This window comes from Hypomesus transpacificus, chromosome 9 (genome assembly GCF_021917145.1).
Source record: "Hypomesus transpacificus isolate Combined female chromosome 9, fHypTra1, whole genome shotgun sequence".
Lineage (NCBI taxonomy): Eukaryota > Metazoa > Chordata > Actinopteri > Osmeriformes > Osmeridae > Hypomesus > Hypomesus transpacificus.
The window spans coordinates 10,145,726-10,169,916 of record NC_061068.1 but is presented as its reverse complement, the minus strand read 5'-3'; the positions used below and the strand labels follow the sequence as shown (position 1 = coordinate 10,169,916).

The 24,191-nt window shown below is 40.8% G+C and overlaps 2 protein-coding genes across 3 annotated transcripts; one reads left to right on the top strand and one right to left on the bottom strand.

Moving 5' to 3' along the window:
- Positions 1–302: 302 nt before the first annotated feature.
- On the top strand, positions 303–6,130 carry faim2b (Fas apoptotic inhibitory molecule 2b). Its single transcript, XM_047024917.1, has 12 exons — positions 303–540; positions 1,063–1,123; positions 1,364–1,431; positions 1,549–1,613; positions 1,705–1,758; positions 1,857–1,907; positions 2,037–2,076; positions 2,208–2,245; positions 2,435–2,522; positions 2,677–2,772; positions 3,037–3,090; positions 3,222–6,130. Exons 1-12 carry the CDS (start codon positions 526–528, stop codon positions 3,369–3,371), a joined length of 780 nt encoding a protein of 259 aa, XP_046880873.1. The 5' UTR covers positions 303–525; the 3' UTR covers positions 3,372–6,130.
- On the bottom strand, positions 5,728–23,838 carry LOC124470798 (RNA-binding motif, single-stranded-interacting protein 2-like). Of its 2 annotated transcripts, none has more exons than XM_047024915.1 (14): positions 23,679–23,838; positions 16,757–16,920; positions 14,097–14,155; positions 13,906–13,997; positions 10,919–11,076; positions 10,706–10,785; positions 10,434–10,543; positions 10,224–10,267; positions 9,770–9,863; positions 9,558–9,608; positions 9,315–9,425; positions 9,053–9,133; positions 8,839–8,931; positions 5,728–8,615 (listed from the first exon to the last, which is right to left on the bottom strand). In XM_047024915.1, the coding sequence occupies exons 1-13, from the start codon at positions 23,748–23,750 to the stop codon at positions 8,851–8,853; spliced, it is 1,197 nt and encodes a 398-aa protein (XP_046880871.1). In that variant the 5' UTR covers positions 23,751–23,838; the 3' UTR covers positions 5,728–8,615; positions 8,839–8,850. The 2 variants fall into 2 exon arrangements, with proteins under 2 accessions (XP_046880871.1, XP_046880872.1); XM_047024916.1 differs by lacking the exon at positions 23,679–23,838 and adding an exon at positions 23,494–23,622.
- Positions 23,839–24,191: the final 353 nt, after the last annotated feature.

Sequence of the window (24,191 nt, the reverse complement as noted above, 5' to 3'; positions counted from 1 at the left end):
CGTATGTGCCTAACAGATATATGTAAGTAGTTTGAATGTGCTGGAGGCAACCCACCAGGTTGCTGAGCGGATCTGAAGCCTTGGTAATGGAGTTCCAAAGCAGCTGTCCAAAACCAAGAGTCCACCCCTGTTTGGCAAAACATCTGGTGCATTCCTGCCTCAGCTAAAAACTAAAACCCATTACACGGACACTGCTAGAATATCCTACTTTCTTTGTGGATGGGGGTGGGGGAGTGGGATGAGGGTTGGAAGGAGATTAACCTCATAGTGCTTTATAAAAGCTTGGTGTAATCCGCATAGTGGAGATTCAGAGGAGACACTGTAAGAATCACTCTTTCTCAGTTACTGTATGAGTGCTTTAAAGTGTACCTAAGAACACTGATACTTTTGTTAATAATATCTTTAAAAGGAGAACATTTTACAAGGGAACTGCTACAGACAAAAACTCCTTGGAGATTGCCTTCAAATCGAGATTAACTGCACCATAAACAGCAGTGAAACCCTGGAACCCTGGAAGAAATAACCATGACGAAGGGAAAGGTATGGGCATGCATTTCAAATTTGATAACTTAAAAATCTACTTTCCAAAACATATCACATATATCCTAGACACAGATTAGTGCATTGTTTTTCTGCAATGTCACCTTAAGAATCAACCAACATGTAAAAAGTTAGATAAATATTCACTGATACTCTTTAACTGACTTCATAACTGGTCTATTATTTTGTATCTACAAATCCTTGTCATCGTACTGTATGTGGCAGAACACCAAAATGGTGGCCTAATCCCTGAGCCAAACAAAACATGGTGACCGGTGAATGCATTTATAAATATGGTTCATGCTTCTGGTTTCATTTGAATTATTCATGATTAGTCAAATGTAATACATTACAAATTAAAGATCCATACTAATATGTACCAGAATCTAACACAGCAGACAATGCTATAATGCTGGATAGACATTGGATGGGCCATACAGACTTTGATGGTTATTTTTGAAAGTAGCTACAGGCCTCTTTGTGTGCGTGTTTGTACCTTTGACTGTTGAGACATGTTATTAGGTGTCTGCCACAACCAAGACTGGAAACGAGTATCCACCCAGCTATGAGGAGGCTACAGCAGGTAAAGAAACCTTAGCTGTAGGGCCCTGTTTAAACAGTGGGAAGAATTACAACCTGCCACTGAACTAAGATAGGTGGTGAGAGCAGAGTAGGATGTAGTTGAAAAGTCAACGGTGAAGTCAAATACCTCAATTCAGAGATTTACAGATGCTGCTTTATGGGGAAGATAATCCTCAGTTCTTTTTTCCCCCACCTTCTACCTCCTCTTCCTTTCACAATTTCTTCCTCCCCCTCATCTCAGATTATGGGGAGATGCAGGCCCAGTTCTCCTGGGATGACAAAGTCATCCGGAGGATCTTCATCCGAAAGGTATGAACTGTAAAAACACTGAAGGGAGATAAAAAAGTGAAAACATACATTTCATAATCTGTATTTCATATCTGCCAATACTCAATAATGAGTCCCACTCCTCAATTATTCACGCAGGTCTACTCCATCCTGATGATCCAACTCTTAGTGTCTGTGTCTATTGTTTCTATCTTCACATTTTGGTGAGTCTCTATATTAATAATCAATTAATGTGTGCCTGAGTGTGTTTTGTTTGTTCTCAACAATCACTAACATTGTCTCAAATGTCCTCAGCGCACCAGTGACATTTTACATTCAGACCCATCCTGGACTGTACTTTGTTTCCTAGTGAGTGAGAACCTATAAAATGACCGACATATCACTATCATCTCTCTCTTAAAGGCTTGTGTCAATGATTGATGACGCTATGCTTTCCTTCCCCACAGCCTCACCTTCTTTGCCACGTACATTGCGTTGTCCTGCTGTGGGGAACTGAGGTAACATTTTTCGTTCACTATTCCTTTAAGGGGCAAGGTTGTGTAACAATCAGTTCATCAATGTTAGGCATGTTACAAGGACTGTGGATATATGTTTTAAACATGTCATATGTCCATATGTCTAAACAGGAGGCAGTTTCCCTGGAACCTCATCTTACTGACTATCTTTGTGAGTACCAATGACAGAACACAGTGCACTGTTGAATATGAAAAGAGAAAATTATATTCTATAGGTCTCAATAACCTCAGTCTAACTGCTCTATCCCTCCCTCTCCTCCCTCTCTCCTGTCTCCTCCTCAGACTGTGAGCATGGCCTCCATGATGGGCTTTGTGTCCAGGTGAATACACACACATGATGGCTGATAGTATGTATACTGTATGTGTCTTGTATACAATATTTGAGTAGCAACATCTGTAGGCTTGAAAGGTCCTGTCATCCCCCTGTTGATTAATGATAACATAATTCCGTTTTTCAGTGCAGATGAAACGATCCATAAATGATTGTGTTGTCTCTGTTCCTTCTCCAGTTTCTACAACACTAAGTCAGTGGTGCTGTGTCTAGGAATCACTGCTTTGGTGTGTCTGTCAGTCACCATCTTCAGCTTTCAGACCAAGGTGAAACAAACCACTCCATCTTCCAGTAATCCAAACCAAGAAACCATGTAGAGACGTTTGAATAATTCTATGATTTGATTTATCGTTTGTTAAATTAATTAGTTCAAATTAGGATGTCTATTTGATCATTCCTTCTATGTCTTTCCTATCCTAGGTTGATGTCACTTCCTACCAGGGGGTCCTATTGATCCTGTGCATGGTCATGCTCTTCTGTGCCATCACTTTGTCTATCGTTGTCCCCTTTGGATATGTACGTTTCTAAGCGAGTTTGCATTCTGTTAACCCTCAAACACGTAAACAACCCAAAGTAGGTCAGGATGATGTCATCCAAAATAGATGTAACTGACAGTATGTCTAAATATAGATTGACCTATCCCATGAGGGCGTGTGAAAAGATTAGCATTAGATCCCTATTAGTAATCTTAAGGACTATGTAGACAAGTCTAAGCCTTTCTTAAATGAGTGGCTTATCTTCCTTAGCACTGTTCAGTAACAGTCTTACCTGGTATTGCAGGTGCCTTGGTTACACGCCATCTATGCTGTGATAGGAGCCATCTTTTTTACTCTGGTGAGTGGCGTATACAGGACCTCAAACACATCTAAGTTATCATCAAGGTACAGAGTACTTATAATGTTAATGTTGAGTTTAACTTGTTTTACGTGCCCCCCTTCCCTCACTCCCTTCCATGTCTGTCGCAGTTTTTGGCGTTTGACACCCAGCTACTATTAGGAAGCAAACGTCACACCATCAGTCCAGAGGAGTACGTATTTGCCACCCTCAACATCTACCTGGACATCATCTACCTGTTTTCCTTCCTGCTGCAACTGTTTGGTGGAGGCCGTGATTGAAACTACTGTTACTCGCTCCTATCTATCCTATCCATCCCCTCTCCCAATCTCTACTTCAGTCTTTAAATCCATTCAAAAATGACACTATGTATTCACTTTAATTGCAATAGCCATCAATTGATCTGCCAAGATGAGGGCATGTTTCAACATTCTATGATGTTCCAGCTTTTGCATCTCTGACCCTTTTTCCACCAAATTAGCACTGGTTCTTTAACCAGTTCCGTTCAAAATTATTGAAACCTTGGTGCGATCTAGCAAACCAGTCCGTGTTTCCACCAGTTTTTAGAATAACCTAATCAAGGATGCGTCATCAACGATGGACAAGACAACAATAGGCTATTTTTTACCTAGAAAATATTACTTAACCTACTCGTCGTCCCACATGAGGCAAATAGGCTTAGCCTACATGTACATTTAATAGGTTGGAAATATGGTCACATTTAAAGTTGAAGGTAACATCACAATTGGCACTATGACAGACTACAGTTTCCAATAATAAACTTTGCACGCGTATTTAAAAGACAGAACAAATATTGTAAGTTATTTCAGATGCAAACACGGACGTGCAGACATGAATTGTCGCCTACCGAATATGGACAATGGAATTTTTCCAAGTAACGCACTTTCTAAAGTCTACGCCCACTGATGTCGTCACGGTTCCACATCTGAGTCAATTGGAACAGAACAGAATCCGCACCATATTGGTGGAAAAGTGTTTTTTGACCAGGGTTGTCCAAGGTCACTTGCAATACTGCAATCCTAATGCAACTGTAGCTTTCTGAGTTACTGAGCCAAACAAGTAAGGGACAGTTGCGGACCATACTGTTAAAGCATTCCAATTGTAAATACATCTTAGTATTCTTATTATGTGGATTCAGGAAATCTGCAGTATACAACTCAACAGGATTGAGTTCTGATTTCATATTGCACAGATTTTGCTTTTTTAAGACAGTCTCAAGAGAATTCATGTTTGTATCCTAAAACACTACTACTTGCATCTCAATATAAGAGCGGACCAGGCTTAAACATATAGTATGTGTGTGTGCATTAGGTTTTATTTTCTTTCAAACCTTCAGAAAATAAGGCAAAAAGAACTACACAATTGTGGTTAGAAGTGTGGAATAGAAGTGTGATGTTCAAAAGTTGACCATAGTTGCACATCAGAATAAAAAATTAGTTGCAAGTTCTATTGTAACTTTAAAATAGTTTGTGGCCTCTGGATTGGGCTTGTGTAACAATGTTGCAACAATGCAACAACCTTCATTTTCCAATACTTATTTTGAAATCAGTGTGAAAGCCAGGAGTGAAAAGATTCCCTTGTTGTGATGTTATAAATGGTAACTTTGTTTCAAACATTAGGATTCAGATGGAGAAATAAACAATGCATGAGGTGGGAACATAATTATGTTTGGTTTGATTTCTGTCTCCTATAGTAGAGCATATTTATGAAGCTGTAGTACAACCATTAAAAACACGGCTTTTATTTAAAAAAGAAAATCAACATATTCAAATTCAAAGAGTAAAACCAAGAAAGAAGGAAAATATTTTTTTCTCTGAATAAAAAACTGAAGTTAGCAGAATTGAACAATTCTGGCACAGACAAAAGTTGCCAACCAAGTGGCTAACCAGCTCATTAGCAAACAAACCAAATATCAAAACCACTGTCCTCCAACAAACTGTACAAATGAGTTTTTTTATAAATAAGGAACATGTTTTCTAGCAGTGTCAGATAGGCCAACTGAATGTTCAACTTCAAAGGCAACCCACTTATGGGTTATGATATTTGATTACAAATTAATTTTTTGGAAAGCACCTGTTTGCAATGACTTTAATCACTGATTTTGTAAATTTTTACTGTACTACAAATTACATAACCAAATAACTAGCCAGCAACATCAATGGATATGTTTTCATGTGTCATAGGCCTAATGTTATAGTGTTATAAAACTTAAATTGTTAGATCAAGTGAATCAAGTTTCTAAAGGAAGACATGTTGGAACATTCAGAGTGGCCATCATCTTACAAATTGCTTGGACATCCCGTTTTAGCAGCATAACATTTTGAAACTATGAAATAAGCTATCAAAGCTACATGATCTGGACATGAGGATTTGCATTGTTTTTTAGAATTTGCATTGACATGGATAAGTGCACAACGAAAGATCAGATCCATATTATGTTTTAAATCCCCCTGGTTTTTAAGTCCTACAAAAAGCTTCTGACTTTGATACCTTCTTCCATGAAAATGTAATGTCACACATCGTTGTTAAGATTAAATTGGTTAAAGATAAGTTTATAATAGAACATGGAACATCAATTTGCAATACTGGGCAAGCTGCATAAGAACTGGTCATTTCATAGTTTCAAAATAAATTTCTGTTTAATGTTATGGCTGATACATGAAATATTTGTTACCATGAATACATAAAATAATCCTTATTTTCCTTCATGATGTGGTGGACTGAATGTGAAACTTGCTTGTGATAATTCTTGTGTTACTGTATCTGGACAGATCATGAAACATCAACAAAATATAGTTGATGAAGTAGAGACAAATAATATTACAAACATCTTGACATGAAAAGAATACAAGAGAACAGAAGGGAGTCTAATATTTACAGAGATTGCAAATGCTGAACTCTCCATTTTGACACTATAAAGCATGAGAACAATTTCCCCCAGATTTTTACAATGTGGTTTTAAATGAACATCTTAAACATGAATTCAACAAAACCACGTTATGAGAGGAATGTCACTCAATGTCCCATTAGCTTCCTGTAACTTTAAAAAATAAAAAGGTGTTACATCAACATAGAGCTACAGAAAAGAGATATATATGTCCGTGGACTGAGATCAGCATTTTCCTATGTAATAAACTGACAGAAAGCTCTGTTGACAGGTTGATGGCTTGATCATCTTTGGTTGTAGATATAAATAACAAACAAACCTGGATGAGGGAGACCGAATGCTGAGCTAGAGGAGCAAAGATGAACACAACATTTTGAATAGTTAGAAAAATGTGACATCCAGCATAAACCATTAAAACTATGGTTTGTAAAACTATGACTGCTCATGAATAGGAAGCTCAACCCTCGATAATGCCCAACTATAGCAAATAGATTACTTCTGATGGCCCTAAACCTTTTAAATGGGCTTTTGCCACACTTTTTCAATTAATTTATCGAGGAGTATAGATTAATTTTTCACAAATGTATTTAAATGTGTTTCAAACTATACAATAATTGGATAATGCACACATTTACAGTTTCTATTTTGTTGGAAAGGGCATTCATATGCTTTCTCAGCTTCTGAATATGATTATATACTGCATTCAATCAAAATAGTTGGGCTAGTGGAAGTGGACTTAAAGACTTTCTGTTAGGCCGCTAAAAATATAATGATTAACAACACAGTGCTCTGGAACGGAAATTAACATAGGATAAAGCAAGCAAAACATAATGTTGCAGTTTGCATGGACCACGTGCAAATGCACAAACTCAACATCATATAAAATGCATTGAATCTCTTAGAAAGTAAAAACAACTTTACATCTACAGTCTAGGAAAGTTATTTCCCTACAGCTAAAATCTAATTTTAATGAAAAGGAAATTAATCAAAAAGATATTCTAGGTTAACAACAACATAAGGCATGACAACTCAAAGGTTTCAAGTGAAAGACAAAAAATGACAACAATATAGCTTTCTACAACAACAAAAGAACCAAAATGGCTGACAGTTAGAAATTACAACTAAGGAGACAACAGCAGCATTGAACAAAAGTTGCAGCTCCCTTTTTCTCCAACAAAGGCCCCTAACTATATGAACAAGGACAAAATGAGGACACTCTAACTCCTTTCTTTAGTTAACCACAATTTTTCTTCTTGATTTATTCCAATTAGCTACTTTAGCACTCTTTTGTACACATAAATCATCACAACCCATATGATCACACCAACAATTTGTATTAATTTTATCTATTTAATCTTTTTATTTTTTACAAAAGTTGAAATTCACTATTGATACCTGTATAGATCTAGCCTAACAAAACCGCTTAAAACCACTTCTCACAGACTGTGTGTGGTACATGGACAGATTCACAAATCAAATAAAGTCATATAAACTATCATTATACTAACCCTGGCATGTATGATCCAATAATTGCCGTTATGCACTTTTAAAGGTAAACACAATCTAAATGTATTTTTCATAAACAATGGTGATATTAAGGAATGTTAGACATTCCTTTCTTGGAATTATATATCTGATCATAATAAAATTGAATTTAATACCAGTTTACATTTCGATTTTGTTTTTCTTCTGTTTTGTCAAATCTCATTGAATGAATTCATGTCTGTATTTACTAAAATGTTTAAATTGAATATGTTATCGAAAGAACCATTTGCAGAAAATGTTCTCATAAAATATTATAGTATGAGTTGTCAATCTTAATGCCAATGTTCATCATGACCTTATAAATTATAATCACTAAATAAAATATATAGGTGACATGTTTGTACATTGTAAATAAACATTTAAATAAAAAGTATAATGATTGTCCTACGCTTATAAAATTAAATCTGTGTTTGTGAGAGAAACATTGTTTTATCAGATTTTAAATAATCTTTAAATAACCAATGTTATCTTCTGGCAGTTAATTTAACAGACTAGTTTATAAAGAAGTAGCTTTAAACGGTTTATTTAGCATTTACATGCTTTTTCTAACACAAAATTTTAACAAATTGTAATTTTGCATAAAATCTGTACAAAATATTGTCCTACTGCTGCATATAGAATGTCAAAAAACACACATCAGAAAAAATAAAAATGTTTGCATATCTTACAAAAAATAAAAGACACATTGTGTTGTAACTCTTTTCCTTGATATCACTCTGAAACATTCAGAATGGTTTTAAAAAATAAGAATTTGATATATTACGTGCACAAAAATAATGCTCTGTGTCAACCTCCTTTCCTACTTGTTTCTTTGTTCTTTTTTTGTTTTGTTATTTTCAGTTATCAAAATAGATCAAAGCTTCTTTGCAGAAGGTTCCCACCTTTGGTTGATAAACTCATGTAGAAGTAATAGGAAAAGTGTGACATTGTGTTGTCCTCTCTGTCGAAACACACGCAGGTTCCTTCTGTGATCTGTGTTTGAGTCGGGTCCATGGTGTCTGTATGCAAAGCAATGCTATCCTCCTGAAGAACCCCACTGGTTCAGTCTGCCATGAGCCCTCACCAGAGGGAGCTGTAACACAAATGTACTTCTGTCACAAAACTCATTGAAATGTGAATGTTATATATTCCTCTGACATCCAGGACAATCATTAAATGAGATAGCTAAATAAACAAAAGTTAAATGCAACATCACTCTATATTGTATATTACTATTAAATCTGAGTCAAAATGATCACAAACAATGAGATGGTATTTTCACAGTACAAAGTTATATAGAGACCATAATATAACACCTTAGCTTAGCTTCACTTGGTGTGTTGGTAGGAGTAATTTGTGTGTTCTGTAGGTGTCTCCATGGCAACCTGTTGCTGTTGTCCACCATTGTCCTGCAAAGTGTTGATGAAATTGACTAAAAAAGTGTTTTACAAGGAACTAATATACAATCCATTATCCTCTGTGTCACCAGATGGAGATTGTGTATTGCTGTGACTGTGCAAGGCTGCTTACCTCCACAGGGACACTGGCAGGAGGCACTGGGGTATACTGGGGGATGTAAGTCCCCTGCATGGTTGTGTTTGCAGGCATATACTGTGAGGCACACGTAGAGCCAAAACACAATGGTAATTAGCATCTACAGGAACACAGCCATGTACAACAAATGGTTGATACAGCTGGTACTACAATAACATTACAACACAAAATGACTAAACTTTAAACACTTTGGTTTGTGTGTGAGGTTGGTGTATAGTGTAGTGGTAGGGATACTGACCGTGCCTGTGCTGCCAAGAGACAGGTGGCCTAGCTGCTGGGTGAGAGGGCCCATCATGGATGTGGGCTGGATGGACATGGTATGGTCCATGGTTGGGGTCAAGACTGTGCCCTGCACACACACACACACACACACACACACACAGATAAAACAAGGAGCGGTCAACACAGAAACACAAAAACCAGAATAATGCCTGACAGGATGACAGAGAGACAGAATGAGAGTACAGGATGTGACACTCACTGCTGGCTGCATGAGGTATGACTGGTGGTGCATCCAGGACGGACTATGGACCTGGAGGAGACAAGGAAACACACACTCAAGAGGTTTGGAAAGAATCATTGATGGTGCTTGACAGTGGCAGTTGCCTCATGGCTAAATATGCTGCACACTATTGTGTTTGGAGTGGGGAAGGTGTGTGTACTGTGGTTCAAGTAGGCTGTCCCCCCTCTGACCTGGTAGGAGGAAACAGGTGAATGCATGTAGGGTGACAGGGGGGTCTGGGCGATCATCCGGTTAGGAGCCAGACTGTAGGGGGATGAGTAGAACCTGGGATACAGAGAGTGGCAAACATAAGGAGAACATGAGGAGAACATGATGAGAAGATGAGGAGAACATGAGGCAAGCAATATTGAGAACTATGGAAGTCAGGACCATAAATTGTTTCCAAAGAATCAAATGCTAATAATTAATAACAAATTTAAAAGCTACACTTAAGAGCTTTAGTTAATTTAGTTAGTTAATATAGTTAATATTTCTAAATTAATATAAAACACACTTTGGAACTACTAAAATCACTTCAGTCTCCGTAAAAGAAAGTGGTGTATCTCCAGTTCCATTTACTTCAACCAGGGGGTAACAGTTCAACACAGTTTTTATTTTTGTTGGTTTCTCACACTAAATACTCACCCATTCTGTAAGGCTGCATGGTCATATGCAAGTGTCATCCCTCCCTAGGAAAACAACACGTAATTAAAAAACTACTGAGCACATCAAATCCTCCACAATTGCTTTAAAGCCTTTTCATTGGATTACTATACTTTCTCCACAATCGGTATGAATGAAGCATTAACCCTCAAAAATTATGATATCTCATAAGTTCCATGATGGCCATCTCACCGTGTCCCCGTCTCTGCCCCAGGGCCGACCATTCTGCAGGTACTTCCCCTGGTTCAGCCTCTTCTTCTGTCCTCCGTCTGCAAACTTGCACAATAATGGTTCTGGGGGCACTGAAGGAATTTTTAGTCATCAATTTAATTTAATGAAAGGAAATGAGCAGACAACTCAAAAAATACATTGGAATTTAGTTGAGTGAACTTGTACCTTGATTAAATAAGAAATATCTGCATAGTAGCCATTCCGATGTCTTTAAACAGATTACATCCACTCACCAGGCACTCCTGGTGGAGTTTTGATGAATTTGCCATTAAAATGCTGAATGATGGCTTCACACTTCTCCTTAGACTCCATTCTGAAACACATTTATTTGTATTAACCTTTAAGTAACTTTATCTTGTATGTCTACAATGTAAACTGGTATGTAACAGTCCTATAAGTGTCTAGCGTATGGATAGCATGCATAGCATTCTATAACCATTAAATACCTGGCAAATCCTACACCACGACTGGTCCCGTTGGCATCGCGGAGAATGCGTGTGGAGATGACCTGGCCGAAGGACTTCAGCATGCTCTCCAGCTCCTGCTCGTCCATGGAGACAGGCAGGTTGGAGATGTACAGGTTGGTGGGGTCCTGCTCCTGTTGCTGTGGGGGAGAGGAAACTAATCAGACCCACAAATCAGGAGTAGGCTTTGTGTTTCTGGTTGATGGAAGGTTATGTGTCACCATTCAACCCCTTTCTGATGTCTTAGTAACACATTAACATAAGTATGAGAGTATATTATAAAATGTAAGATTTTCATCTTTGTACACACAAATCTAGCAGAGTGTAATGAAAATGAAAAGTGGAGCTCCTCGTCAGTAGGATGGGGGTGTTGATAGCAGAAGATTGGTTAAAAAAGGAATGCGAAACAATTCAGATTCCCAGCTCAAAAGTGAAACCTTGTGTAACTGTGTAGAAACAGACAGGAAGCCAGGCAGGAAGTTAATAGTTATCACAGAAACAGGCACATAGCAACAGAAGGAGGAAAGGGATGGGGGGACTGCGAGAGGGAGGGGAGACAAGCGTATGCAGGAGACAGGGATGATAAGACGGAAGAGGGAAAGAGGGAAATTGAGGATAGGAAAAGGAGTGGTTTTGTAGTGCTGGAAAGTGAAAGAAAGGGGAGTCGAGGAGGGGATAACAAAGAAAAAACACAAGCAAAGGGAAGGGAGAAAGTAGTGGAAAATAAAGACCTGTGTCTGACTTTACAAATTGAACTCTCCTCCAGCAGATTTCCTCTGTTGCCTCAGTCATGTCTCATTCTGACAAAGCTGTGTGAGAAGAGTTTACCTTTTGCATACCTCTAACAAGCGGAGTGCTTCAGGTTGCTGTGATATAGCCTATTGTAAGTCAACAATGTGCAGTGCCTGCTGTATTTGCTTGTTGGGCTTGACTGTAGAACACCACACCTGGGAACACCAATTAAACAGCTATTCTAGTCTTACTGGAAACCACGTTACAAACTAACAAGATTAGGTCAAAATCGTCACACACACCACTACAAGTTCCTTCATGCCAAATGGAAATTTGCTCTACACGGTAGAAACACACGTGAAACCATCAGACCTGATATTCCACTTCTCCTCTTATCTTTGTTGAACTATAAGCAAAGAGACAGCCTGATCCCGAGTCAAACTGGGGGCGTAGTTAGCTGCCCCACCAAGCCTGAGCCTTTCTTTCCAGTTGAGGTAGGTCATACGTAACCAATCGCTGACATAGACAATGAGGAATTCCCAGGTGGATTATGGTCATGTGCAGGCATTCTGCATACAGCATGTTTGTTGTTGTCTGCATTGGCACCAGAAGCAAGCTGCCAAGAGCATGTGCCATTTTCTGGGACTGAAACCACACGGTGAGGAAACACTTCCTCATTATATAACTCTGTGGCACTCTGAACAATGGCCCACAGAAGATAAGACGGGCACAGCTCGCTGTGATAAAAAAAAACAAAAAAAACAGAGCTCCTCCTTTTTATCCTTTGTTGTTTTTGTCTCAACTCATCCACAAAATCCTGCTTTGCACTCCGGGCAGCATTTCATGAACTGCTCTCTGACGAAGATATTCAAATGATGGCTGGACCACACCCAAACACATGCAAGACTGAATATCTCTCTCCGCCGCTCGCTCCATCCTCCCTCCCTAGCAGTGAGACATGCAGCCCTGGACTCATGCTCAGTGCATCTGTGGCAACACAGAGGTGTGTTTATGCCAGGTCTCGGGCGAGCCAGTCTTTCAAGGTGTGTGTGTATGAGTGTGTGTGTGTGTATTTTTGCACTTGTATGCATGTGTCAAGTGTTGCAATTGTGTGCGAGCTGACGTGTGTAGTCAGAGAGGGAGGGGCTCGGAAATGGAGCTGTCTATTTTTATCCAAGCCATTGTTCTCCGTTCCCTCCTCTGTGGCCTTTCTGTAGTGGGGCAGCCTGGAAGGCCCTGACTACACCCAGGGCACCGCCAGGTCGCACTTCACTGGGGCACAAGACATTAAACCATATCTTCCCAAGAAGGTGTTTCTCACTCAAATCAAACAAAAATATTTCTAGGGATTGCCTCGAATAATATAGAGCCAGACATGATAAATGAATGAATGAGTGAATGAGTGAGTGAAGAAAGTGAACAGGGCCAAACCCCTTGGCCATCACCTCGTCCGTCTTAGCACCAGCTGCACATCCTGTCTAGGTGGGTGTGGCCCTCAGTGTTCAGTTGCAGTCCAGGTAAGTCAGAGTGAGTACAGGATATCAGTGGCAAGCAGAGTGAACTGGAGTCTGGTGCTATTCAGTTTCAAAGTTAGTCTGTATCAGTACAGACTAGAGCAGTAATACAGGTGTTTAATTACAGTGTTGCTTACTCTCAGTTCTGTTGGCATGATTGAGCCTCTAGTGTTGCTCGGCAGTGGAGTCTGTTTGGGTGCAACCTAGCAGGGTGATGTGGTGGATGTTTTAACTACTGGTCTCAGCCCCAGGCCCAGGCCCGGACCCAGGCCAGCTCATTGTCCCAGTCCCATTGATGGCGGGTGCTGTGGCACCCTCCCCAGGGCGCTCTCAATGGGGAGTCTGAGAGGCACAGAGGGATCAGCTTAATGGGCCGACAAAAGTGCCTTTGACTGCAGACGGCCACACAAAGACCTTGTGACAAGGCCCACAGCAGGGGCCAGTTAGCAGCACACACAGGCACAGATGGAGGGGGAGAGAGAGATGGATGGATGGCAAAGAAATATGAAGAGGGAAAACCGAAAGGAAAAGGCAGAGCTGTAGACAGAGGGTGAGAGGATGAGAGAAAACGGTGAGAAGAGATATAGGAACCATGGGAGTCCTGGTCATTAAACCTTGGTCATTGCGCTTCAATTTAGGGGATGTAAAGTAGTATGAACGAGTTACTGTATTGAATGATATGGAGTCTTGTGAGAGATTGTGAAGAATGTGCATGTATGCTACCTTGGCCATTTGAGCCTGGACCCCACTTGACTTCAGGGCGGTTACAGCCTTCTGAGCTGCTGCTGGGCTGTCAAAGTCCACAAAGCCATAACCTGTAACACACACGCACACATCTTAACACAGGGCGTTGATGTTTAAAGAAGAAATGTCAAAGGCATTCGTGCCATGAACCAGCTGTAATAGGGCCTCACCTTTGCACTTGTTGGTGGTTTTGTCCAGGATGGCCTTGGTGGAGACTATCTTGCCATACCTTCCAACAAAAACAACAGGGACACGTAATGTGACTACAAGATCCTCAGTGGAATTTGCTCCACTAGGTTGTCAGTGAAGGGACACAGGTGTAAACAGGTAACACACTCCCTCCCTCTCAGAGTCAACTGGGCCTGCTGAATGTGATCTGGTTTGGCTCAGAAGGTCCTGCACACAACATCAAGAGGGAGCAGCCTCTTGTTGTTGTGTGCAGGGAAGGATGGTTGTACAGTTAGTCTGCAGTGCTGGTGTTGTTTTCAATAGACAGGAGACACCACCTCAGGCCAAACAATCTGTTCTGGGCTCATCTTTATCCAGTCTGCTATCCTCACTCATACCTTCTGTTGTAGCCATTTCTACATAATTTGATTGGCTGTTTTTTAGCATTTAAAAAGCCAAGAATCCCTGCGACACAGGCAGAAGCTATTGTACCTTGGAGCACCACAGTCTTCTGACCTACACTTAAATAGTTAGAAATACTATCCTGAACTTGTTTCATACACATTCAAAGTACACAAATAAACAGAACATACAGAACAAACACGTTTCTCATGTCATGTTTGTAATACAGTTCTGCATTAGGAGGGCAAAATAAATGTCATATTTCTAAACAAAAATATGTAGTCCTATATTCAGTCACAACAAACAAGGGAGAAAGGTGATGGTGAAGGTAAACATGAACAAAATACAAAAGTTACAATAACAGTGTATCAACATGAGCCCTAATAGGACTCAATCAACCATTACACTACAGAGAAGTCCAGTGTAGCAGACTAAGAATATCAGTCTAGTCTGTCTCATTTAGTCAGAGAGGGGGCTGGAGATCGTCTTGGCGAAGCAGGGCGGAGTTTACACTGTAAACTGATCCTATTTGTTCTCCACCTCCATCTCCCTCTCCAATTCTCTTTGTGCACCTCTGGGTCCTAAAGTCCCTTGCAACAAACAAAGCCTCTCTCTCTCTTGGTCTCTCTTTCTCGCACAGTCACTCAAAGTTCAAAGTTTGTGAGGCGGTGACTTTAGTGACTCTCCCTTCACCTCGGCCCTCTACAGATGTAAAGGTCATCTAGGGTGGTGGTGTATGCTGGGGAGGGGGGGGGGGGGGTTGCCATTGTATTATTTTCCCTGACTTTTTAATCTGCCCCTTGGATGGGTTTAAGGGTCTGACTTTCAGGATTTATATTTTTGCTCTCCTCTCCTCCAACTCTCCTGTCTTCTCTTCGTCTTCTCTCACACATTTCACTCTGGCCCCTTGCTCTCGTTTACCATTCTGTCAATCTCTCGTCCATCCGTCCAGTTCCTCACATACATTTCATGATGCATTCAGAAAGCTCCTAAATTGGACTTTTCTGTCGGAGGCTACCTGCCCCATATCCGGACACCTTGCTTCCTAGGCTATGCCTAAATTCAAGAATGTTCATGTGTATGCATGGGTCCTTAGTCCTAAATTCATGGCTTCATTGCCTGGTGATCTATCATCTTCTGCACATATGATCAGAGCAGCCTCCTGTAACCCCTATCCTACTCCACAAGAGCTGAAGTATTTGTTTATATAGTCATTACAGAAAGTCATTTCTGGAACACCATGATCCGTCCTGGCTTGCATGAGCCAAACCAGTTTGATTATTTCAATACTACATTGGCTCCTGTTACAAGTATAAGTGCTGTCGTGGGAATATGGTGATATCAAAATAAAGTCATGGGATGAGGAGAGCTCTTTATTAAACCTTAATTCTGTGGATGTTTGTGTGCTTGTGAGGCTATTCTGTGTAATTGTGTGCTTGCGTTGGTGTGTGTAAGGCAGGCAGAGCTGTTTGTCGAGGGTGAGTTGAGTGGGTGTAGTAACTCCCAACGCTCTCTCTCTCTCTCTCTCTCTCTCTCTCTCTCTCTCTCTCTCTCTCTCTTTCTCTCTGTCTCTCTCTCTCTCTGCTTGGGTAAAGGGAGGTAACATCAGGACATCAGGAAGAGTTTACCCCTTTCTGGCCCCTTCTTCCCTCTCTTCCAGCAACCCCTTTTTTGCCTTTAACCTCTTTCTCCAAAGCCATGGTTCTCTTTCTCCCTGTTTATCTCTTGTAATCCTCCTATTTTTCTTGAACATTTCTTGTCACTATAAATAATATCCTTCAAAAGCTAGGCAAAAAAGTTAATATATATAAATATACTATACACTATAAATAGTAGACTTATTAAATAAAAATGTGTCAAGGCTGGAACACACCAGTCAAACTCTATCACTGCAGGCATGAGGCTTCTGCTTTCCACACTTCATTTGTACACATAATGAAGCATATTAATTGCCAGGAAAACTATTGATAGCCTTGGTAAAATGACTTTCAATAAACCCATTATGCAACACAATGACCTTCCACTTTTATACCACAATAAAATACCTTAAATAAAGTGTTGATGAATCACTCCCATGATCCACCACATAACTTAGTTTCCTTTAGCATGTTTTTTTTTGTGGAATACTTGTGTAATGGCTCATTGTGTGAACATCTAGTTGTTTCACTGGACGGTTAATTGCCTCGTCTGACATTTTATCTTGTGGAACCCTACTGTAGGAAAAGCGTGATGGGTCGTCAGTGTAGTTAAGAACACTCACGGCTGGCACAGCTTGACCAGGTCCTGGTCCGTAGTTCCAGGATGAAGGCCACGGATGTACAGGTTGGTTTTACTCAGCTGTTCCCCTCCCCCACTGCTGTTGCTGCTGCTGTTAGTGTTGGGACTTGGGGGCGCCATCTGGTGGCCGGAGGACACATAGGACTGCTGCAAGAGAACAGAGAGAACACATGAACTACTCTGCTATGGTGGTTATATTAATTCAGTTCGAGTTTTTATCATAACGTCTTCAATACCGCCTCTGCCCATGCTTAGGTTCATCCATAGAGTCAAACCCAGAACCATCAACTGTAAAGATCAGGAAGAGTAGTGAGGGAGTGGTGTCTTCAACCAGTTGGAAAGGTACATTATATTCTACCAAGATACTTCATATTTTCATGAATAATTCACAACACACCATGAATAGATGCAGCTGCTACTCTTCATAGTGACTCATACTACAACCTGTGTTTTGAAAGCAGGGCTTCAAATCCATCGCTCAGGAGAGACAGGCAATTGTGTGGGAGCAAGGTAAGATGATATCACACAGCCTTCATGTCAACACTCACCAATACTGCTTTTTGAAGGGAATGTGGGGCCTCTGGCCTGTCTAGGCCATATAGGGAAAACGGGCCTCTTTTCAGCTTACTCCATATTGGGCAACTACTCTTTTTGCTCTATCAAAACTTTCAAACCAATGAAAATTCTTTTGCAGCTGACATCAAATCCAACCCTTCAAATAACAACACAAAGCAACACTCAGCAAACTGCTGGGGATGAATTCTGATACATCTACACACTGTTTCTTTCATTGTTTATTCTAGCAAAGTTGTAAGCGATTCCTCTCCCATACCACCATGACTGTAAAAAGCAGGCATTTCTAAACAAAACAACCCCATCTGTTCTGGCTTAGACTTGTATCTGTCCTCTACAGCTACACTCCACCCAGAACTAGCTCTGCTGGTCAGATGTTTCTCTCTCTGTCTCCCACCAATCATCCAGAGAAACCAATGGGAAAAGTGCAAAAGATTGAAACTTAGTGTTAGTTCACTCCATGGCCAAGGCCTTACATCACAGACAGGGAGAAAGAAGAGTACTCAAAGATAAATAAACACACCCCGGACCTACCCATTAAATTGGGTCACATGCAAAATAGACCAATTCTGAAAGCAGTCAGAACGTTTGCTTACAACAACATGATATAAGCATACCAGTTTCATTACAGTGCATTACAACCGTCCTAGCTTCAGAGCTCTCGGCCTTTAACAGACAGAAACATCCAGAACAATAAAGTCCTTTACCTTGTGAGTCCCAGCTTATGGGAAGTCAATGAGCATCACAGAGAACTTCTTGTTAATGAATATTATAAAAATGCACTTTCACACCTTAAATATAATCTGTACTACTGTTGACTTACACATTTTCATTAAAGTAATCATGGTGTCATTACCACAATATTTCTTGATTTACTTCATAGGGGATGATTCAAAAGAGACAGACACAATCTACTTGAGCACAACCATGCTGTTAATAGCTTTGAAGGAAAAAAAGTACCCCAAAATGCCAAATAGAATAGGAGGATATACAGTCCGGTGGTAAATATGTGTTCCCTGAAAATGTAAACCAAGTTTAAACACCTTAACACAAGAGAGTGCATCTGTGTGGTTAAAAGAAAAAGAGAGACAGAGAGAGCCAAACGTGTGTATGTGTAATATATGCCTGTCTCAATAGATTTAATCACCTCCAGAGAAAGCACAGGCATTCATTCCCCTTCCTAATATATCTGCCGCATGTCATCATCTGACTAATGAAAGATGAACAGACAAAAATCACAGTTTCTGAACACCCCTGCCCCTCAAAATTATTACAGGGTGTGATTTAGAATACCCCCCGCGCCCCACCCCCGTATGTATCCCATAAGGGCAGCCCCAGTTGGGGGGGGGGGGGGTCTTGGGTTCATTCGTTCTGGGCCTTGCATGTTATAGATCAGAGTCCTGGTGTTTAAGCACACCCCAGCAGGGAAGCAGAGATGCACAAGGCTCAGTCAAGAGCAGAAACCTATATCCCTAATTACACACCATCCATAAGGACACAGTGTCCCTCTTTGTGTCCTCCCTCAAACAGCTCCATGACCCCCCCCCCTCCATACCCAATGCGGGCCACCCCCCTGCCCACCCACCCCCCCGCTCACCCCCTGCCAGAGGTTCATTTCTTTGGCTCTAATCCCTTCTTCCTCTGCTGCTGATTCAGCCTGAAAAGATTCTCTGTGTTTGCTCATGTTAGATGACCTGGAGGCATGCCCGGGTCAAGTTAAAACACAAAAAGAGAGATGGTGCATTTCATCTCAGTCTCTTCTTTCCCCTTCTCACTCACACACACTGCATGTCTACAATAGCAGTTTGTGGCCAAGCAATCATTTTGAGCAGGTGTTGTGGATACTCGTATTTGAAAAGATAAAACCATGGTTTTAAACAACAGCACCCAAGCACAAAATGTGAGGAACACATCATAACTACCAGCTGCACACACACACACATATTCTGTCTCAAATCAAGCAAACACATGATGGCTCTCCTTGTAACAATTTGAAGAATCACAAGCTGAGGTAAGTATGAGCACATAAGAGGAGGGGAAGGGAATGTTTTGGTGGAGCTGTTTCTCTCATCCCTCACCTAATTACACAAAACAAAAAGGGACACAATGTATTCGCATAAACACTGTGGTGTATCAAGTTCACACAGTGCAGCTGTAGTCCCCTCCATGTGTACCTGACATTTATAACATCAACCCACCTGGCTGCTACACTGCTGATCCTACTCTTGGTCCTAACACACAAGCAAACCCATTCTACCTTCAGATCATCTTTAGTCATCTTTAGTGTCTCTCTCTCTCCCTCTCTCTTTCACCATGTGTGTCTGTCTCACTCTGTCTTTGTCTATATCTCTCTCTTCCTGTTCAGCTTGGTAGGCTGACCTCAATGCAACCTGGAGAATTCCATGGATTTCCTGGCTGTTGGGGGTGTCTGGTTTTCTGCATCCTGGATCGCTGTGGCTTCCACGTTTCAATACAGTCTTCTCCTAAAGCTTGACAGGCCAATAACTGATCAACTGACCAGAAAGTAACAAAAATACTTTTTTATTTTAAATAAAACATATTTTTAAAAATCTACTACATTTATGAATAATTCAATGTGTATGTGACATGTGACATGTTTATGTTTTGGAACGCACACCTTGTTAAAAAAATGATTATTCTACTCCAACCACAAGTTGCAACCACAGATTAGAATGGTGGGTTACTAAAGAAGAAGGAATTCTCCACCTGGTTTTAATTAAGACCTAGGTGACGAACAACCATTACAAGGAGTCAGTCAGGCCTGATGTTGACATATCATTGGCAGAACGTTGGTGCTCCAACCTGTGGTGAACCTGTTGACTGGCTGCAGTTTTGGGGCAGACAGGATTTCCTCTACGAGTCTGCTCCTGGTGTTATCATGTCATCATTTTGACGAGGCGCTCCACATTCCAGTCAGGTGACAGGGACACCAGGCGTACGCCTAGACTCGCCCCTGAATCTGATTTTTCATTTCCCTCAGTCTCTTCTTCTCTTTACGTCTCTCTTTCCTTCCTCCTTATCTCCAACATCCTCCCCACCATTTCCACCCTCAAGAACTGCCTAATGCTCTTTCTCCCTGCTTCTCTGTTCATTTTAGTATTACTCTCCTGTATATTAACAGCACACAAATGCAAACTGGCACTAAGGTAAAGGTACACACTTTTAGCTGAGGCAGATGGCACAGATTGAGGGAATCAGATACCTGTACACCAGGGCCGGATGCAGACTGCTTTGACTGGGGGTGCAGTGATCATATCATGATTACGGAAAGGGATCTGCCTACGTTTCCCATTATTAATCAGACAATCACTGGGGAATCATTAAAAAAATGCATCTAACTGAAAGCCCTAACAGACTTTTTCATACCTTCAACATGTAACATATTTGGCTGAAGTCAGAGGGCGCTGGGGGGGGCGTAGGCCCCTGGATCCGGCCCTGCTGTACACCCACAAAATCTGGGCTGTTACAGCAGTCCCTCATTTCCAGCTAAATGTGAGGCGTGTGAGGCTGGCATCACTGCTGGCCCTGGCATCATGTTTCAGACAGCTGTGCTTTCTCCAAGGACAATCTCTCTCGATGTCTCTCTCTTTCTCTTCCTCTCTCTCTTCTTTACCTGTTCACTTCCACGTGAGGGACCACTCTCTGGTGTCTGAGGCATTAAACAATGACAGAGCAGTAGGTAAACATACAGCTGGAACAGAGCCAAGAGGACAAAGGTGAGCACATCAGGTTCAGTGAGTGAGCACCAGAGCAGAACAACAACTGCAGCTACACAACGCAATCAACAGCAGCCTAGGGTCATGCACTATACATAGGACCTATATGTAGTGTACACAAGAGACAACATAACAAAGCCAACATCCAAAATTCATAACAAAGGCCAGACAGACACCCTAACAAAAGACACAGCAGAGGTACTAAATACAGATCTAACAGGACCAGCAAGGAAACGCGAGAGGTCAATTTAGGCTTGGTTTTCTGCTCAAATTGATGGAAAACACCATCGAAATGGGCAATGGAAACACAGACACAGCCAAAGGGCAGTGGCAAGGCTAACGAATAACCATTGTTGGATACAATGAGGTAAACCCATTATACATGCTTTATACATTACTATTTTACTATACAGATCTTACATCAGATCAGAATCATTGAAATGATTGATAGAAGAATAAAGTTAGCATGACGTTGATACATGATTCTCAGTGTTTCCGGCACACAAGCGAGCTTTTTCGTTGTTTTAGATTTTTTCAATTCCACTGCTGTCATCTAACAATACCAAACCTCTCAGCACTACAGACAGAAGTTTGAAGGCTGAGACATGGCTTTGGTGGTAAACAATGTTGGTGATATTTCAAAGCAGCTGAAGTTGAAAGTAAAAGTCTGAAATTCAAAGGACAGGCTTGAAGAGCCCCACATCCGCCTTCCCTCCGTGGGGAATATGGTGAATGGCCTTTTTGTGGAACAGTCACAGACATTCTCACAGAGAGAGAGAGAGAGAGAGAGAGAGAGAGAGAGAGAGAGAGAGAGAGAGAGAGAGAGAGAGAGAGAGAGAGAGAGAGAGAGAGAAAATCAATGAAAGAAAAATAAATTAGACCAATGGAGACATTATGTCAGGAAATTTACCTCTGGGCGACCTCCCCAAAAGAGACAAACCTGTCTAACAAGCAGCAGCATCATACTAGACACCAGTCCTGGTCTTCGCGTTGTGCTAATACTGAGAAGCATTAGACCGACCACTCTTCTCTCTAACCACCTCACTCTTTTTGCTTTTATCACCAGACATAATGATTAGTATGAATTATTTAGATCAACACACTTTTTTCTTTCTAATTGTGATTTCACTCACTGTTAGCCTTCATTTTAACTTTTGATAACTCTTATGGAACATTCTTAGTTTTGGTTCCTAAGCGTACAGACCAGTTACTTCAATTGGCATGTTGTCAAATATGTTACTGAAATCCAAACCAGGGTCAAGTTAGGCAACAGCTTGGGTAACAAATATATATACCTATATCTCTTGTACCAACCACATCATTAGAGACTATCAAATAAATTCAACAAAAAGGTATGGGAAACATGCAGAAAAAACAAAATGGTTCTGACAGTGCCAGAGAATTTGCAGCCATTTGTTGCTATATATAACTGATAGTTATTCTGACTAGCATAAGAATAATTAGCTTTTATGACAGAGCATGCCAAGTGCATTAGAAATCTAAAACACAATACATGCATTAGAAACATTTTAAAATCTAGCATGTGTTAGTAACTACACTTTAAACGGTGTATAAAGAATGGAACATAATTGACATGCATACATCTGTGTTGAGTATGCAGTAGGCCTAGTAGACTATATACATATTTGTATCTATAATCGTAGGCCTACACACTGGATCTAAATATTTCAAACGAGCAAGAGAAATGTGCTAAAAAGTATGCAAAAAACTTTGTCATTCAGTTGTGGGCCTAAATATATCAACATTCATAATCAATCGTATGTCTATATTAGAGGCGGACAGGCGCTTATAGATAATGATATTTTATTTATTTACACACGATGTTTTTTTTAAATCTTCTTCTAAAATGTGATAGGTTAGTAATTTTTTTTAACATTCAAACAATGTGTAAAAAGCAATGCGAAGAGGTATTGAATAGAAATAAAACTCGAGCGTTTCATAATTTGGGGAATGTTGGCATCGTCACATTCACAATGGTTGGATTTTTCAAGGGGTGGGGCATCTTCTCCTATCAGAAAAAAATAGGAAAACTTTGCCAAACTTACGCGGCTGCGTAGACAATGGACGTTAGATTTTACAATAGATATTATATACTTGTTTATGATCACCACCCCAAGGACGAGGCTAAATTGAATTCCCTTGATTAACATATTCCTCTTATCCTTCTCTTTTCCCAACCCCCACCAACTCAAACACATTTACGCACAGAGACACGCTGTCCGAATACGTTACGGTTACTCATAAAAGTTGGTCTCCACCGTTGACTTTACAAATGAGTAAACCGAACGATATCGACATTCATAATTCTTTATATTTAAACTTGTATAGACAAAATAAAGCCAAACGTTAGGCCGTGCCCTGAGCATCGACAAACAGATTTCTTACATACCACGGTAGGGGTGCTGAACAGAGAGCAGCAATTTGCTCAACGAAGACCGAAGTTAATTTTGTGCGCTTCGCTTTTCAAGGACACTGCAGCTTACTGTCACAAGCTTCTGTGTCGGATGACAAGAGTGTATACCCTACTGGTTGACAAAGTGCGGCCGAATTGTAGAAAATGCCAATATGGTTTACCTTTTTGCTGTTTCTGCTGTTATAGCCGTTGTATGGATTGATCCCTGCCCTTGGCGGTACGGAGAGCAGCATTTTTCTCGGCGCTATGTCCGAAGCGGCGAGTACAGCCCAGGCTGCCAGCTGACGTCAGCAGCTCGGGAAGTTAGCTTGTATTCAGAGGGAACGATGCGAGCCCTGGTGCCGCCAGTGCTGCTGCCGCGGCCAAGCGGTGCGCGTTGACGCGTCTGGGTCCTAGCGCCAAATGCGCGCTTGGGGAACGAGCGATGGGAACATTTTGACGGTAAACGAGACATTGAGGCAGATTATATTAAAGTCCATATGGCAGGACATTTTTTCCAACGAATTTGCGCTATTTGCTTGTTCGTAATAAACATTTAAACTGTTATCCATTGTATTTGATGTTGTTGGGTGTCTCAAAACGCAATATAATACGAAAAACTAGCTACTTTTAACAATGATTTTTCTTACCCCCACAATGCATTGCATGACGTCACGTTGGGGAGATGACATACC

Excerpts from the sequence above, each read along its gene's own strand:
- LOC124470798 (XM_047024915.1), bottom strand. The coding sequence starts at position 23,750 with ATGCTGCTCTCCGTACCGCCAAGGGCAGGGATCAATCCATACAACGGC. Across the intron at positions 13,998-14,096 it reads AACCACCAACAAGTGCAAAG|GTTATGGCTTTGTGGACTTT; the intron begins GTGAGGCCCTAT and ends TGTGTGTTACAG. Across the intron at positions 9,609-9,769 it reads CACCTGTTTCCTCCTACCAG|GTCCATAGTCCGTCCTGGAT; the intron begins GTCAGAGGGGGG and ends TGTCTCCTCCAG.
- faim2b (XM_047024917.1), top strand. Across the intron at positions 1,759-1,856 it reads GGACTGTACTTTGTTTCCTA|CCTCACCTTCTTTGCCACGT; the intron begins GTGAGTGAGAAC and ends CCTTCCCCACAG. Across the intron at positions 3,091-3,221 it reads GAGCCATCTTTTTTACTCTG|TTTTTGGCGTTTGACACCCA; the intron begins GTGAGTGGCGTA and ends TGTCTGTCGCAG.